Genomic DNA, 17,913 nt, shown 5'->3' with positions numbered 1-17,913 from the left:
GATGAAAAAGTTCTAGAGATCTTCTGTATAACAGTATGCCTGTAGTTAACAGTACTTATTATACACTTAAAAGTTTGCTAAGAGGGCAGATTTCAAGTTAAATATTCTTGTATCAGTAAAAAAATACCAGTGGCAAGTAACGTTGGTGGAAATTGAGACATGATTATGTGAAAACTATATAACCATGTTGATGCCTGCCAACATCATTGAGTGCCAACATCAGACCATTTTAGATTCAGTGAAATACAGCATTTCCCTTCTATTTTAATTTAAAATTTTGAGTCAATACCAAAACTAGATTTTAATTTCTGCTGTACCAGTCTTAGCAGATCAGCTCTTCTAGCAAAAAGTCTTGATTCCCAGCTAGCGAAACCCTACAGAAATCTCTCCTTTGCCATCTGTTGCAGGAAGTTGGTAGATCCTCCGTTGCTCAGCAAAAGGGCAGTCTCTAAATGTCTGGCTGAGCAGGTTGTGTGATCTAACTCCATAGAAATGAGCAGTACTAGAACTTAAGATCTCAGAAACCATGTGTCATACTTTTATGTCTCTCAGCTCTACCCCTGGATTTTCCATATGCAGCCAAGGTGGGTCAGCAAGCAGGGCCTAGCTCTGCTCCAATGAATCCTCTTTGACCCTTTCAGTTCTAGAAATGATAAACTTCTTATCAGGTTTCAGGAGAAAAGAGGTACTAACTCAAGCCAGTCCTCTAAAAGTTCAATAAGATATTGGCTTACTCATATCTAACCTTATCTCTCATTACAAATTGAACCAAATTTAGAAATAGAATACTTAACATAATAAAAATTAATCTTTCTTAACTAAAACTGGAATAATCCCTGGGCAAAGTTTAACATAGTATTATTGATGATTTTGTAGTTCACTTATGTGAATTGGCCAAATCTCTGAGTTTTAGTCAGTCTCAGAGGGTTGAGACGGAGAAGGCAATGGCACCCCACTCCAGTACTCTTGCCTGGAAAGTCTCATGGACCAAGGAGCCTGGTGGGCTGCAGTCCATGGGGTCGCTGAGAGTCAGACACGACTGAGCGACTTCACTTTCACTTTTCACTTTCATGCATTGGAGAAGGAAATGGCAACCTACTCCAGTGTTCTTGCCTGGAGAATCCCAGGGACGGGGGAGCCTGGTGGGCTGCCGTCTGTGGGGTCGCACAGAGTCGGAAACGACTGAAGTGACTTAGCAGCAGTAGCAGAGGGTTGAAATGATAATACCAAACTATTCTTCACTTAGAAATTAGTGAAAATGAAAAGCCTTACCACAAAAGACTTTTACTACCTCTTTAAACTTAAACTAAATTTAGTCTGCTCACTAAGGAAGACGCATATATTGAATTTCCTTTTCATGTATATTTCCAGCATTCAAAGAAAAACCTCAATATCCACCAAGCCAGGCTCAAGCAGTTCTCCAAGACAGTCCACCCGGAGAGTACTCCTATGTGAAATCAATAAGGAACCTATTTAAAAACATTCCTTTTGTCCTTTTATTGATCAGTTATGGTAAGTGGTTTTCTTTTATTTTTGTTGATGTCTGTGTAAACCTTTGAGCATTGCAGATTCTTTTCCTTTAGTGGTTTGAGTTTTAATTAATGAGATAATGAAATAGGTTTATTGACTCTATAATAATAGCATAGTCATAAACTTAAATTTTGAACTGAAAGCAAAAACTTCAGAATGAGCTTTTTAACATGTTTTTAAAACAACAAAAACAAGTTATAGCTATTAAAGACAGAAGCACTTTCTTCTTTCATGAGTTCTCCCAGGGTATTTTAGGTCCTTAATGAATTACAGTTCTGACTGCCATAAGGAAAATGTCATCAATAATTCCTGTCTTTGACCTTATGCAAGCTGTCATCTAACTGGAGTATTCTGTCAAAATCTCATCCTTCTAGATCTTTCAGCATAGCAGACAGATACTCCTCCTAACACTGTAGCTTTGACTGTAGGCACCAACACATTTGTTCTGACTGTTTATTCCTTATTTCTTATATTAACACTGTTTGTTAGCCAGTACCCCCTATTTCCGTCTTACTTGCCTTCGGATGTTACTGTGATTGTCTTTATATTTTCAGGCATGTGGGGGGTGCACTAGAGGACAATTCACACAGTAGCTGAGGAGGAAGCATTGACAAAATATGGTGCCCATTGGTTAAAGACTCTTAGCCATCTGTGAGAAAAATAAACTTTCTGAACCTGACGAAGTTTGTCTACAAAAACCCTGTAGCAAACATCTTTCCAAAGACAGAAGCTCAGAAGCATTATTACCCTTGAGAATCAATAAGAAGTATCCCTTAGAACAAGGGTGCTTATTGTCACCACTTCTGCTCAGCATCCAACTGAAAGTCCTGGCTGGTCCAGTAACACAGGACCAATTAAAAGCACGTGAATTGGAAAGCAAAAAGGTGCTTTATTCACAGATACATGGCTGTGTACATCAGAGGTCAGCAAACTGTCTTACGAGCCAAATCTGGCCATTGCCTATTTTTATAAATAACATTTTATTTACTTACGTTTTTTCTACTATGGCTGCTTTTGAACTACGAGAGCAGCACCAAGTAGCCGCATCAGAGACTATACAGCCTGCAAAGCTAAAAGTATTTACTGTCTGTCCTGTTACAGAAAGTGTTTGCTAATCCCATGGTCTACAAACGAATGCAAGAGAACCTACATTCTCTGTTAGAATTAACGATATTAAATACCTAACAATGTGAAAGTATCAACTGCATTCCTATAAAAAGATCACTTTTTATAATAGCGGCCAGAGGTATAAGATGCCTGGGAATAAATCTACTAAAAAGAACTGTATGGAAATCAACTATGCTAGTGCTTGTGCTCTGGAGAAGGCGATGGCACCCCACTCCAGTACTCTTGCCTGGAAAATCCCATGGACGGAGGGGCCTGGTGGGCTGCAGTCCATGGGGTCACTAGGAGTTGGACATGACTGAGCGACTTCACTTTCACTTTTCACTTTCATGCATTGGAGAAGGAAATGGCAACCCACTCCAGTGTTCTTGCCTGGAGAATCCCAGGGAGGGGGAGCCTGGTGGGCTGCCGTCTCTGGGGTCACACAGAGTCGGACACGACTGAAGCGACTTAGCAGCAGCAGCAGCAGTGCTCGTGCTCAGTCGCTCGGTCGTGTCCAACTCTTTTCGACCCCATGGACTGTAGTCCGCCAGACTCCTCCGTCCATAGGATTCTCCAGGCAAGAATACTGGAGTGGGTTGCCATGCCCTCCTCCAGAGGATCTTCCCAACCCAGGGATCGAACCTGAGTTTCCTGTGTCTACTGAATTGGCAGGTGGGTTCTTTACCAGTGAGCCACCTGGGAAGCCCCCAAATCAGCTATACTTAAAAGACGAACTTTATAAATTGTAAAACACTGAAAGATGTAAGAGAAGGACTAAATTAAGTGGAGGGATAGACCATGTTTATGGAGGACTCAACATTGTAATAATGCCAGTTAACCTTACAGGACCACTGTGTTAACAAATGCCAGTTGTAGATTTGGGTTGATGGAAAGGTCAGACACATACAGAGGCTCTGGAAACTGAACAGAGTTTACTTGTTGAAGGAGTTAGCAAGAATGAGTTGGGAAACACTGTAGAGAGTTCAGATATTCCCTAGAACGGTTGGAGAAGCTTGTTGACTTGATGTTCATCGCCAAAGGGGTCATAATGTCTAAATGAGTAAGGGTCATATCCCACGTTTTAGAAGTGTACTTGTCTGCTCCATCCATGCCTAGTATTATGTAGAAAAGATTGGGGCAGACTTGCACATAGGATAGTCTGGCTAGGTACCACACTCCTAGGACAGGTTTTCAGTGGCCAAAACTCAAGAAACCAAGAAGACTGAGAAACTTTTTTTTTTTTTGGCGTTGGGCTCTTTGGAGAAACTTAGCATCACTTATATCCCAACTGTAGCCACTTGCTATCTGAAACTCAGACAAGTGTCTCACTCCAGATTCAGGTAGCAATACTTGTTGCTATTGTAGTTCTTTATCCAGACTCTGGCTGTCCTCACTGAGTCTGGAGGAGTGAGGCCACCATAGGGTACTGTGCAGCAGAGTTCACTCAAGCCTCCGCACAGGCTCTTGTTTTCCTTGGCCACCTCAGCCTAACCTGACTCTGTGCATTCCTGAACTCAATGGGAAGTGCGTAACAAAGGCTCGCCACCCAGGGGTTTTTGATAAGATCTCTGGACAAAGGCCTCATCTAGCAATCTCCAACTTAAAACTGGGTTTGAAATGGAACTTGGCTAATTGTAAGATTCCGGTGAAAGAAGTAAGGGCCAAGAGCAACAAAGATAGTTTTGATAAAGAATAAGGTGAGGAACTAATTCTCAGATATCAAGGTTTCTAGAGCTGTGGTAATGAGATGCCATGTATTAGTAAGGGATAGACGGTTAGTTAGACAGTCTCAAAGAGCTGGACACGACTGAGCGACTGAACTGAACTGAGACAGATCACTGGAACACAATAGAACCCAGGGGCCTACCCCTGTGTATCAGTTGGCATAGGCTAGGTTAGCAATGAAACCCCACCCAAAACAAAAAATCTTAATGGCCTACCACATCACATGGCACAGCCTGCCGATGCCGCATGTCCACTGTGAACAGACAGCGAATTACTCGGAGATCCAGGCTGATCTCAAAACGTGCTCCCACGATTACTAAGAAAAGGAGAACTAGTACTTTTGTTCACTTTTACAGTCATATGGCCGTGCCACTAAGAGCCTGCAAGAGGAAAAGCTAGAATATTTGCAAACAACAGAAGATCCCCTGGAGAAGGAAACTCAGTCCACTCCAGTATTCTTGCCTGGGAAATCCCACGGACAGAGGAGCCTGGCAGGCTATAGTCTATGGGCTATAGGCTATAGTCGTGGGGTCACAAAAGAGTCAGACACAACTTAGCGGCTGAACAACAGCAACGTGATGACTAGAGCATTATGCATATATGAAAACTTGACATTTGTAGACGAGAAACTACGTAGTAAATTGTCTTGGGACAATCGATTATCCATAGAGGAGAAATAATGTGAAGTTAGAACATGAATTGTGGATTAAAGACCAAAGGGTAAAAACCAGAACTTTAATGTTTTTTTTGTTTTTATTTTTTGGCTGTGAGGGCTGGCAGGTGGGATCTAAGTTTCCTAAACCAGTTTCCAAACCCACTCCTGCAGTCAAAATGTAGAGTCTTAAACACAGGGAAGTCGCCAGAACTTTAATGTTTTAGAAGCAAATATAGGAAACCATCTTTAGTATTCTTAAAAGAATTTTCTGATGCAAAAAAAAAAAAGCCCTAAATTTAAAAATTGATAAATATGATTAAATTATTTTGTAGAAAGACATGACATAAACCATGAGAAAATGTCTGCAATGCAATGCATATAACCAACAAAGGCTTTGCACCTACAATATAAGATTGACTCCTGCTAATCACTAAGAAAAGAGCAAACCATCCAGGAAAATCAGAGACATTTATATGTTTGTGTGTATATGTTGCTCATATATGATGCTCTGCCTTATTAGGAATCGAGGAAATGCAGATCAAAACCAGAGTGAGATACAATATCACACACATTTAAATTGGCAAAAAAAAAATTTTTTTTTTTAAATCTGACGAAGACAAATTTATCAAGAACTTAGAGTAAAGGAACTCTGTTGGTAGTATAAACTGGTACAACCATTTTGAAGAGCAGTTGGGCTATATCCAGAAAGTAGAAGTTTTACTTCTAGATTTTTGCTTAGAGAAACCCTTATATACATAAGAACAAAAGCAATATTTATTGCAATATTGTTTTAAATAGTGAAAAACTGGAAAAAGCCTTAAAGTATCTATTGACTTAGGACAAGAGATAGTTAAATTGAAGTTTATTTGCATAGTGGAGTATTATACACCAGAGAAAACTGATCAGGTAGAACTAAAAGTATCAACATGGATAAACCTCAAAACCATGATACTGAGTGATATGAGCAAATTGCAGATGGATACAATGCCATATTATTCATATAAAATTTAAATACAGGCAGAATAATTCTGTTGTTTATTGATATACATATGTTGTAATATCTGCAGTGATAAATATGATGGTCAGGGTAGGGATTACCTCTGAGGAAGAATAGGATTAAGGAAGATCTGCAAAAATGAATCTGAAGCAAAGATAGCAAAATGTTAACGTTTGTAAGACTGATGAGTAAGGGTATTTGTTATAGTCTCTGTACTATTTTGTATGCTTGAACTATTTAATAATAGAAAAATAATAAGCTTAAATTTCAGCTAGGTTAAGAGACTTAGACTTAACGTGATACAACACATATGAAGAAACTCCGTTATCCAAACCTATATATGCTTCCTGATAACCATCTGTTTTTAACTTTCCCTTCTAAAGTAGTCTTTAGTTGATGTTGTCTTCCTCATTTCCTCGTACGTCTTTGACGCAGGGGCGAGATGGCTGCAACAGGGGTTCTGGCCTAACGCTTTAGCATTCGTTAACTTGCCCAGGTGCTCAGGAAACAATCAGTTGCTTGATTGCTGTTACACAGTGTTATGCATGGGATTTCTGGCCCGTATGTCTGAATCTAAATAATAGTAAATGATGTAATGACAGAATTCTACAATCGTACTCTCTCCTAAGCTTAGGTGTTAACGCTGCTCAGTCTGCATCTTGAAAGGGAATAGCGAGAGGTCTCAATTTTTTCTGTCAACTGTCTAAGAAGACATTGTATTTTCACAGTCATCCCAGAGTGCTCCATATCACTTTATAAACTAGTACATGGCACATTGATAGTTTTCTCTTTATTATTGTAGGTATCATGACTGGAGCATTTTATTCAGTCTCAACATTATTAAATCAAATGATACTGACACATTATGAGGTAAGCTTCTGTCAATATTGTGTTGCATGCCTGGCCAAGAACTTTTCTTCAGGAACATAATTCCTGTGAGCATGATCATGAGACCTAAAGATGTATGACCTTGTTGCTATAAAAGATTTATACTTGTTTCAGTTGAGATTACGTTTAATTCAATTTATAAAACAACACAGAAACCAGAAGTCATTACTGTTTTGACAATACCTCTGTCTTTTTCTTTATTCTTTTTTAAAGGGATAGTGTGACTGGTTATATGAGACAAGACCAAAAAAATGTAAAAGAAACCAACACAAATATAAAGAAGTAAATATCAAGCCCTGATCTCTCTTTCCTTTTGAAAAGAGAAAGCACTTCTATGTAAAAGCTATCAGATTAACTTTCTTTTCAGACACCTATGAATTACTTAAGAATTCTAACAAAAATCATTGTCCTTCTAACCATGGAGGATCAAGAAAAATTTCCTTTTTGATTTCTCCCATATGTCAGGTTTTGCTTTGTTTTTTTGCTTTAATATAGAATGTCCATTCACCCTAATACATGTACTGAATTCTTCATGTTATATTGTATGCTTAATTGTATCTGCTTATTTCCCTTGACATGAGAAGGCATGGGAATGTGAAGGATCTTTTTGAATTTGAGGTGTCTGATGAACTTCTTTTGAAAAAATTTTAAGGGAGAAGAAGTGAATGCTGGAAGGATTGGGCTAACACTAGTAGTAGCTGGAATGGTGGGATCTATTCTTTGTGGCTTATGGCTGGATTATACCAAAACATACAAGTAAGTGAAGCAGGCAGATGTGTGGTGTACAACCCAAGGTATTTTGGTTTTAAAGGAACCTTTACTTTTCATTCTAAGAAACTTAAAAAGTGTTATTATTACTAAAAGACTTACATTCTAGACACTCTTAGGTTCCCTTCACTTCTGAATGTTTCAGTGGTCTCTGTATTATCTTATTGGTCATATTTATTTCAACTTTGAGAACTTGGATACCTTATGAACTCTCCTCTCCTCTAATAATACTCAATGTATACCACTCCAGAAGAGATCAGTTCTATTTTAAAAGGAGCCCTTTCTGAGAAACATTTGACTTTTGATAGAGACTTTTATATTGCTGTTTTTTCATGTTTCAGTGGTCTCTGTATTATCTTATTGGTCATATTTATTTCAACTTTGAGAACTTGGATACCTTATGAACTCGCCTCTCCTCTAATAATACTCAATGTATACCACTCCAGAAGAGATCAGTTCTATTTTAAAAGGAGCCCTTTCTGAGAAACATTTGACTTTTGATAGAGACTTTTATATTGCTGTTTTTTCATGTTGTGAACTTAAAAACAAATAAAAAGTTTTTTCCTATCAAAAAATTATTGGTGAGCATAAGGCATTTTAATAAAAAGTTTTTGGCTAAAATGCCCTAAAAGTGTAATAACGCTTGACTGTAATACTGTAATAGATAATATGAAGATTTTATATTAATTGTGTATCTATATGGAACCAGAAAAATGCTAATACAAAAGAAAAAGTGAGTAATACCAACTGGGAGACTGAGAAAGGGGCTTTCCAAGGCAGCATCTTTTGCACTGGGCCTTAAAAGAACAGCTACATCTAAAAAAAAAAAGTAGAAGAATAGCTGCATTTCTTAACAGACAGAAATTTCTCATGTGTTTGGGAGAAATGAATGAATGGAACTGTGAATGAATGAAGTAATGGAACTGTGTCCTCTACACCTCTCAAGGCCTAAGATACATTTGATAGATCTAATCTGTTTGATATTTGGTATCATTATCTAAGCTCTTTCAAAATACCTCTGATCTTAAAATGCTCCAAATAATTCTCACATGATTTAAAGTAGCACTTACTGGGGCTTCATTGTAATGTAATGGTAGCTTAGCATGAAACCCATTAAATTTGTAGATGAAGAGAGTATGTATAAAGGATTTATATTTATCAATAGTCTTTGGTCCGTTTTATAATTAGGAAACGGCTTGGCGTACAGATGTTCTTTGTTGCCCTGGCTTTCTTCTCAGGGTAACTGCCGTTCACGCACCAAGCTCTGGTCATGTGCATCACTCTTAGCTAAGAATCGTGGGAAGCAATATTTGATCCCTATTAGATCAATATTAGATCAATAAATATTAGAACCTTTGTAGTCTAATTGGGAAAAATTAAGGTGTTCATGCATGTAAAGTTAAATAATCATATAACAGACTAAACTAGATGTCAAGTGTCAATCATGTACATAGAAAATGATTAGGGAGTTTGAAGAAAAGGAGAATCTCGTCAGCTGCAGTGGTTAGGAAAAGTATTACGGAAGAGGCAGACTTTGATCTGAATCTTGAAATACAGATAGGGCAGCATCCATATCCCGTTTGGTGCCATAAAAATGGTTTTTACCCTTATGGGTATTCCTTTGTCTGAGCATTGGATATAAGGTGACTTTTGTTGTTGGCTGCAAACTGAAACTTTTGAAACTTCAGTTTAGTCTTTCAAGTCCATGCCTGGTGGAACCATTTTCCATAGATAAGAAAGGGTAAGTCTTGAAATCTGAAGAATTTATTACCATATGGACAGAGCAGAATTAGCCACATGATTTTTATGTGCCTAAGAAAATCAGACAGAACACTAACAATTCTGTTGTTTTTGTTTTAGACACACTACTCTGACTGTTTACATTCTGTCTTTTGTTGGAATGGTTATCTTTACTTTCACACTGAACCTTGGACACATTATCATCGTCTTTGTCACTGGAGGGTTGCTTGGGTAAGCATCGCACGTGTTAAAGGGAATGAGAGTGTGCTGTTAGAATTCTGAAGCATTACTGCTGTGGCTTTTCATTTTTTACAGTTCATCCAAAAGTCCTTTAATATTTTAAACTTTAAAAAAGATCCCTCTTGTGCACATAAATGTATAATTCTTTAGAACTATAAAAAATAATTCAAAATTTTTTGCTATGCTGTAGGTGAAAAACGGATGAGCCTTACTTAACCTGAAGTCTCTTTACTTGGCTAGAAAGACAACTGACTTACAAAACTAGGAGTATATTTTTCTCTGGAAGAAAATTAGAAATTGTTTTGCTTCCTAGTTCACAGTTTTGCTTCGCAGTTCTCCTGTCCTTGGATTAATTGGTGAATCATAATAGTGCCTTCCTTGCACACACCAACGTCAAAACTTTCACTTATCTGATAATTATAACAAGTCTGAGAAGTAAAGCAGTTGGATCAACAGGTGATATTGTCCTTCCAATGATTTCTTCTGTGATTTTGAATTTATTTTCTGTAGTTTCTTCATGACTGGTTACCTCCCCTTGGGTTTCGAATTTGCTGTTGAAATCACTTACCCTGAGTCTGAAGGGACTTCGTCCGGTCTTCTTAATGCTGCCGCACAGGTGAACCTCTGATTTCTCTTAAATCTGAGACTGTTAGTTTATCAAATATTCTAATGAATAATGAATTTGACTGTAGCTTTTGTTTTTAAAAATTCCACCTTTCAATGCATGTTTCTAGAAGCCAAATCATATGAATAAAATAGTTAAGAAAAGTTCTGGGGGAAATACTGTATTTGTTTTTAAAAGCAATCTTAATAATAAAATATTTCTCTTACTTGATTTTAGATATTTGGAATCTTATTCACACTGGCCCAAGGAAAGCTTACATCAGCGTATGGTCCTAGAACGGGGAACGTTTTCCTCTGTGTCTGGATATTTGGCGGCATCATTTTAACAGGTAGGTTCGGCGCACGCCTGCCGGAAGTACTTGTGTCACATCGTCTTCGTATGTTTAATTTCATTTCTGTTGCTTCTCAAGGCTTGGCAGAACTCAAGAAAAAAAAAAAGAAATAAGAGGCAGGATATTGTTTGCCTTCAGGAATATGAATCTGTGGATTCATTTTTGAGGTTTCAAATTCAGTACAGTTACCACGCCTGGAAAACAAACCATTGTAGCAAGTGTTAGCAAAGACTTGGAATGGACAGAACTGGCCTCAGGTTCAGCTTCTGCTGCTCGTTAGCTGTGTGATTGTAGACAAGCTACTCCACCTCTCTCATTCTCCTTTTCTTAATTATATTAACAGGATATTAAAAGCTTGCTTTTAGGGCTTGCTATGAGGACTAACTGAGATGGTTGATGAGAAGCTGCTGGCAGGGTCTGGCACCTAGGGCCTGTCTGATCATGCAGGCTGCCGTTGCAGCCCAGGCTCCCCGGGCTCAGCCCCACCTCCCCACATGTGCTCCCCCTGGGTTCCACGCCTGGTTGGGGAACTAAGATTTGACAAGCCAAGGGGCATGGCCCAAAGAAACAGAAGTGAGATGTGTATCAGTGCTTCCAGGCCCATGTTGGCCTCTAATGTTATTTGACTTTGTTAGTTTCTTTCTGCATTCCTTGTCTACATGAGAGACAGAGGCGATGGAGACGCAGAGAGGGATTGTTTTTTTTTTTTTTGATCTCCTATAACTTAATTCAAGGATAGAATCTAACAGAAAGATGTGAATCAAGGCTTCTTTTTATATTTGTTGAACACCTGGTCATCCTTTTTGAAACCCCCAGTATGAGCTCTTAGCAGTGATAAGCACATACTTTGGAAATATGCAGCCACTTAAGGTCACTGACATTTATTCATTACACTCTAGGGACTGCGTGCACTGTTTCCTCAAAGGAGAAATCCTACCAAGGAAGCGTTTTCCCCTATTCTCTTCAGTTAGTAAAACGAAACACATAAAACTGAATGTTTTGTGACTGAACGTATGTAATGTGGTAGATAAACTGCCTTAACTACTGAGATGTCATAAGTAATTCCATATTGATTCTCAATTTCCAGGAGAGGAACACATAGGTATCAAATAGAGTGTTACTGTTGCACCAAAAAAGGCAACAGTTTTGTGTTCTCTATTCACTTTATCTTATAGTAAGATTCATAAATGTTAATTCAAACAGGTCAGGTACAGAAAATTAAGAAGTATAAAAAAAGATCTTTAAAATCAGTTTTACATTGACAGTTTTGTCATTTAAAAATGCTAATTAATGTCTCTCATGTGTTGAGTGTTTTACTAGAGAGTGTATGATGGATTTGTATCCAGTAGTCATTTGTACAGACAGAGGAAAGAGGGCTGAGAGATTGCTGAGGTGTGCTGAAGGTGATACCTTTTCTTTTTTATATTTTTTTCTGAGACTTGTTGGCAGGTCTTATTTTGACAGAGGAATTACCATTTAAATGCAGTGCATTCTGCTTTTCTAGTGTTAATTTTTCTCTGTGAAGCAGTATGCTTCACATATATATCCGCTCCTTAGCGGAGAAATGGTGATACAGGGACAGAATTCAGAGATATTTTAGAATCAAACCAGTAAGCCTCAACGGTTTGAAAGGATATGAAAAATGGGGGTTGGGAAGGGGGAAGCGGGCGACTTGCTTGGGCAATTGAATGGATGGTGGCTTTCCTGGTAGCTCAGACTGTAAAGAATCTGTCTGCCAAGGCTGGAGACCTAGGTTCGATTCTTGGATGGGAAAGATCCCCTGGAGAAGGGAATGGCAACCTGCTCCAGTATTCTTGCCTGGAGAATCCCATGAACAGAGAAGCCTGGTATAGGCTATAGTCCATGGGGTCACAAAGAATCAGACATGACAGAGTGACTAACACTTTCACTTTCTCTGGTCCTACTTATTGAAACTGAAAATACAAAAAGGACAGGTATGGTGGGAAGATGGCAAGTTCTGTTCTGGACAGGTCGAGTATAAAATCCCGTGGGACATTCAGGTCCAAGGATAAATATATGATTAGACATATTGGTCTGAAATGTAAAAAAGATCAGGTCTGGAGGTACAGCACCCCACTCCAGTACTCTTGCCTGGAAAATCCCATGGGCAGAGGAGCCTGGTGGGCTGCCGTCTGTGAGGTCGCACAGAGTCGGACACGACTGAAGCGACTTAGCAGAAGCAGCAGCAGCACTGTTAATGTGGTAGTTAAAGCCACAGACTACACAAAGAGTGTAAAATAAGAAAAGGGGCAAATTGGTGGGTAGTTAAATAATCTAATTGGTCATAAAGCAAAGTCAAAATGAAAGGTAAAAGTAAAATCAGTCTTAAAAGTTAGACTACTTCTTCTTTAGAACTTTTTCTGTTACGGATAGCAACATTTTAGAAATTCAGACATTTACACAAAGATACTTGGATATATGTAATATGGCCTTTCTGACTGCATTTAAATGATTTTAAAGAAACTGCTGATGTAACAAGCTCCCAATTACAAGCAGCTTGATATTAGAACATCCTCTTGGGCTTCCCTGGTGGTCCAGTGGGTAAGAATCCGCCTGTCAATGCAGGAGACATGGATTCCACCCCTGATTTGGAAACACCTTACATGCCGCAGAGCAACTAAGCCCACGCACAACTACTGAGCCTGTGCTCTAGAGCCCATGAGGTGCGACTACGGAGCTGCGCACCGCAACTACCGAAGCCCGCGTGCCCCAGAGCCCATGCTCTGCATCAAGAGAAGCCAGCTCAACGAGAAGCTCGCACGCCACAACAGAGACTTGCCCCCGCTTGGCTACAACTAGAGAAAGCCTGTGCACAGCAATGAAGATTTGGAGCAGCCAAAACTAAATAAATAAATCATTGTCTAAACTGCACCATTTCTCACATATTCAGGCTTTACCATCTCCAGCAGGATGAAAGCCTCTTGACCGGCTTTGCTGCCTCTAGCCTTGTTGCCGATCACACCCCCCCACACAGCTGCCAAACGGAGCTCCTCCCCAGTCACTCACGGCGTCGTCCTGCCAACCCAGCCTCCTCTCTTGCTGTCTCCCGTCTCCCTCTTGTGCTTGATGCTCCGCTGATCAGACGACCACGGGTGCTGAGAATAGACCCCACTCTTCCTGTCCTGACCTCTTGGCGGGTACCGGCCTCCGCCTGCCTGAATGCCTTCTGCTCGGCGTGTACCGGCTTCCGCCTGCCTGGAGTGCCTTCTGCTCGGCGTGTACCGGCTTCCGCCTGCCTGGATGCCTTCTGCTCGGCGTGTACCGGCTTCCGCCTGCCTGGATGCCTTCTGCTCGGCGTGTACCGGCTTCCGCCTGCCTGGATGCCTTCTGCTCGGCGGGTACCGGCTTCCGCCTGCCTGGATGCCTTCTGCTCGGCGGGTACCGGCTTCCGCCTGCCTGGATGCCTTCTGCTCGGCGTGTACCGGCTTCCGCCTGCCTGGATGCCTTCTGCTCGGCGTGTACCGGCTTCCGCCTGCCTGAATGCCTTCTGCTCGGCGTGTACCGGCTTCCGCCTGCCTGGAGTGCCTTCTGCTCTCCTCTTGTCTGCTTGACAAGTTCCCACTCATTTTTTCAAGTTTCAGTTCAAACGTGTCTCCTCTGATAAGCCTTTCCTTATTTCCTTCGGCTGACACAGACATTTTCCCCGCATGCTTCCACCGTATCCTGTCCATGCCTGCATTACTGGAGTTGTTGCACAACGTTAAAATTGTTTGCATGTCAGTGTTTCCCATAGATTGTTGTTGTTTAGTCACTCAGTTGTGTCTGACTCGTTTGCAACCCCGTGGACTGTAGCCCACCAGGCTCTGCTGTCATGGGATTTCCCAGGCAAGAATACTGGAACGGGTGCCATTCCTTTCTCCAGGGGATCTTCCCGACCCAGGGATCAAACCCACGTCTCCTGATTGCAGGCAGATTCTTTACCATCTGAGCCACCATAGAAGCCCTTCCCTAGATTAGAGGGTCCTTTAGGGGAAGAATTGCACTTTTCATCTTTGTGTCTTGGTTCTTAGCATCCTGTATTTGTTCACCAATGAATGACTTGCTAATTAAGTTAATGACTTAGGTAGTGTTCTTTTTTCAGGCTACAAGAATGTTATGGAATATTATGGTACTATAGTGTGCTACATTTGACAATATCAAAAAAGATTTTGCATTGCTTAGAAAAAAGTATATTTATACATACTCTGTGGTAACTTCATTGATCCTTCTCTATTTGCAGCATTAATCAAGTCAGATCTGAAAAGACACAATATAAATAAAGGAATTACAAATGGCGATATTAAAGCTGTAAGTAGTGAATGTTTTTATGATTATACTATTGAGAAATGTGTACATAGAGTAAGTGTAAACCCATCTATGTAATCAGCTTGTTTTTTAATTCCTGAGTCAACTGTGGATCTGTCATAATGACATATGCCAGATACGTAATGTAAATTTTTTATCTTCTTTTTCTTTCTACAGGTACCAGTTGATAGCCCCACAGATCAAGAGTCAAAAACTGTCCTGATGTCCAAACAGTCAGAGTCAGCAATTTGACGTGAAAGGAAAAGTAACATCATGTGATAATTGAATAGTAAAGCCTGGTTTATAGGTTATGGAGAATGGACACTTACTTGAAAATTATTATGTGACTCCTAAATGCAGTTACTGTTTTTTTATTTAATTGTTAATTTAAAGTACTTTTGCTGACATTTTAACATAGAAAGTAGAAGCTTAGGAGGCTTTCTAAAATGATAATATGGAGGTCCATGCCCTTCAAATTGCATAGGAGTACATGCAACTTGTTTATTTAAATATGCTATCCAGTGGAACCAAGTGAACAATATATTACTAATTATCTCCCTTTCCATCCCTGATAGCTCAGTTGGTAAAGAATCCACCTGCAACGCAGGAGACCCTGGTTTGATTCCTGATCAGGAAGATCTGCTGGAGAAGGGATAGGCTACCCACTCCAATATCCTTGGGCTTCCCTTGTGGCTCTGGTAAAGAATCTGGTAAAGAATCTGCCTGCCCTGCAGGAGACCTGGGTTTGATCCCTGGGTTGGAATATCCCCTGGAGAAGGGAAAGCCTACCCACTCCAGTACTCTGACCTGGAGAATTCCATGGACTGTCCATGGAGTCGCAAAGAGTCAGACACGACTGAGCGACTTTCACTTCACTTCACTTGGCGTTGTTCATACCAGCTGTCTAAGCCCCTCAGTGTGAAACAGTATACCAATACGATACTTTTAACCCACCAACGGACACTATTGGGATGAGACTTTGAGATGACCTCTATGATTTTTCCCATTTCTTACCATTCTCATTAGAAACTGCTTTGTTACAGGTACTGTCCGTGGCCATAAAAACTCTTCAGTGCGTAGATGGAACTCATACCTTTGGTCTTAGGCTTGTGTTCTCGTTAAGCGAAGAAGCCCAGACACAGACTCGTTGTCCTGAGTTGGTCTCTGTGCTGCCTTCCCGGTCATTGTAAGAAAGTTAACACTATATTTACTATATTTTTTCACTCCAACTTGAAATTGAGTAGTTTTGTATCCATTGCCTTTTTTACTTTTTTTTTTCACCCTTCAGTATATAGCTTTCTGCTCAGAACATTTCACCTTGTGTTTCCTGGGCTTTTTCACGGTGTCTTGTATCACACCTTATACTTTGGCCTTGACGATTCCTGAGATAAGGAAATCTCTAATAACTTCAGGGAGACCGGGTGTTCCCAATTAGGGGGGACCCCTTGAAATGCTGTCTGTTCTGATTCTGCAACATGGTTTCTTCAGACCATTCTCCTCCGAGGAGTCCTGTGCCCACGTCTGTGCTCCCTCAGTGCGCTGGGCACGTGGACTCCTTTCTTCACCACGAATGTGCACAGGCTCCGACCTCCTGGAACAGCGTGCTGTTTTCTGTGCTCAGGGTAAGGAAGACAGGACCAAATGCGTTTCCACAGTGCCTACCACTGCGTTTTGTTTACAGTGAGAATCTCAATGTTGTTCACGTCCTGGCTCTCCAAGCTGATAGGGAACATCTTTAGAGTAATGACATTGAAACAGCCGTGATATTTGTATTATGTCCACATAAACACAAAAAGCCAATCAGGTATTCCCTTGAATACCCTTGAAGTGAATTAGCAATTAGCTATGTGCATTGCTTAATATTAAAATTATAGCAATCTCCATAACCAAACGACAGGAAATTATGTGGAATCTTACCCTGGAGAGCGTGTTACCAGAAGAACTTAGCTGGGAATCAGGAACTTCAGGTCTGTGTCCTGGTGGATCTGTTTCTAGCTTCCCTGTAAATCTCCAGGCAGCATTTTCCTCATCTGTATGTAATGAATGTAAAATCTGATCTCAAAGATCATTTTTTGAATCTTAAATGCACTCATCAGGGGACAGACCAAATCACTGTAGCACAGGAACTTAAATCTAGCTGGAGGAAAATTCCCTGGACAATTGAATAAACAACTGTGGTTGTTACCTTGTAGATACAGGGAATTTAATGTCTGTTTTCAGCCTTTTTGTTCAGTTGGTGATAGCTCAGGCAGATGATGCTGTATCATTAACTTCCCTAGATAATCACATCACAGATTTTATGGCCAAAAATATATTTTAAGGTCCCTCCTTTAAATGATTGTTTTTATTTTTAAACTGTCAATGTTGTTTCAAATAATCATGTCCTTGTCAAGTTCCTGAGGTTTTGAACAAATTACAGATAAAAGTTGGAATATTTTATTCCTGAAAAGTGTATATACATATATGTCATGTGTATTTGTCCTAGTTGATTAGAAAAAGAATGAAATATTACATGGCAGAACACAAAATGAATTGATAAGTTTTTTGTATTTTTAGTTAAATTTGTAATATGTCAGACAAGAATATCATACAATTCTATGTTGTATCTTTGAAAAATGGAGTTGGGTAACTCACTTGTGTACATTTTAATTGAGTGATTTGAGAAAGAAACTGGATGCTTTCAAAAGTATTTTGAAATGTTCCAAATATAGCTTTTGCCTTTTGTGAATGTTGGAGAAATATCTTTAAAAATGTGTTTTAAAAATATGTGTAAACTAATAGAGTATTGCCAGAGAATGCCTGTCTGTCTTAAGTCATTTTTTATTTTCTAATTTCTGCTCTTTGTACTATTTAGCTATATGCTTGTTCTTCAGTATTTCAGACCTCAGATAAATTTATTTTTTTAATGTTAATTTTGTATGGCTTTTTTTTTTAATTCGATACTTCAGTACACTTGGGGAATAGAAAAAAGGTTATAAGATTTCAGAATGGCCCAAGAGAGA

The 17,913-nt window shown here is 39.7% G+C and overlaps 1 protein-coding gene and 1 long non-coding RNA gene across 6 annotated transcripts in view; one reads left to right on the top strand and one right to left on the bottom strand.

The window, feature by feature from the left end:
- The window catches only part of FLVCR1 (FLVCR heme transporter 1), a 29,060-nt gene extending 11,237 nt beyond the window's left edge, over positions 1-17,823 (top strand). The window contains exons 4-12 of one of the 5 annotated variants that reach the window (XR_009490759.1): positions 1,372-1,512; positions 6,817-6,884; positions 7,555-7,658; positions 9,531-9,641; positions 10,161-10,266; positions 10,492-10,603; positions 14,847-14,914; positions 15,089-15,609; positions 15,955-17,823. Coding sequence is in view for 2 of the 5 variants with exons in the window: in XM_010813570.4 (XP_010811872.1) it covers positions 1,372-1,512; positions 6,817-6,884; positions 7,555-7,658; positions 9,531-9,641; positions 10,161-10,266; positions 10,492-10,603; positions 14,847-14,914; positions 15,089-15,163 (785 nt within the window). In the remaining 3 variants the exon portion in view is untranslated. Of the gene's footprint in view, positions 1-1,371; positions 1,513-6,816; positions 7,185-7,554; positions 7,659-9,530; positions 9,642-10,160; positions 10,267-10,491; positions 10,604-14,846; positions 14,915-15,088 lie in introns of those variants that run through there. The other 4 variants (XR_009490760.1, XM_010813570.4, NM_001206019.1 and 1 more) reach the window with 4 other exon arrangements.
- On the bottom strand, positions 7,807-14,561 carry LOC132342501 (uncharacterized). The gene is made up of 2 exons (XR_009490917.1): positions 13,525-14,561; positions 7,807-10,695 (listed from the first exon to the last, which is right to left on the bottom strand). It is a non-coding gene; the product is annotated as an uncharacterized lncRNA (long non-coding RNA).
- Positions 17,824-17,913: the final 90 nt, after the last annotated feature.

Source organism: Bos taurus, chromosome 16 (genome assembly GCF_002263795.3).
Source record: "Bos taurus isolate L1 Dominette 01449 registration number 42190680 breed Hereford chromosome 16, ARS-UCD2.0, whole genome shotgun sequence".
In the NCBI taxonomy this organism is placed as follows: domain Eukaryota; kingdom Metazoa; phylum Chordata; class Mammalia; order Artiodactyla; family Bovidae; genus Bos; species Bos taurus.
This window is presented reverse-complemented; position numbering and strand designations above follow the sequence as displayed.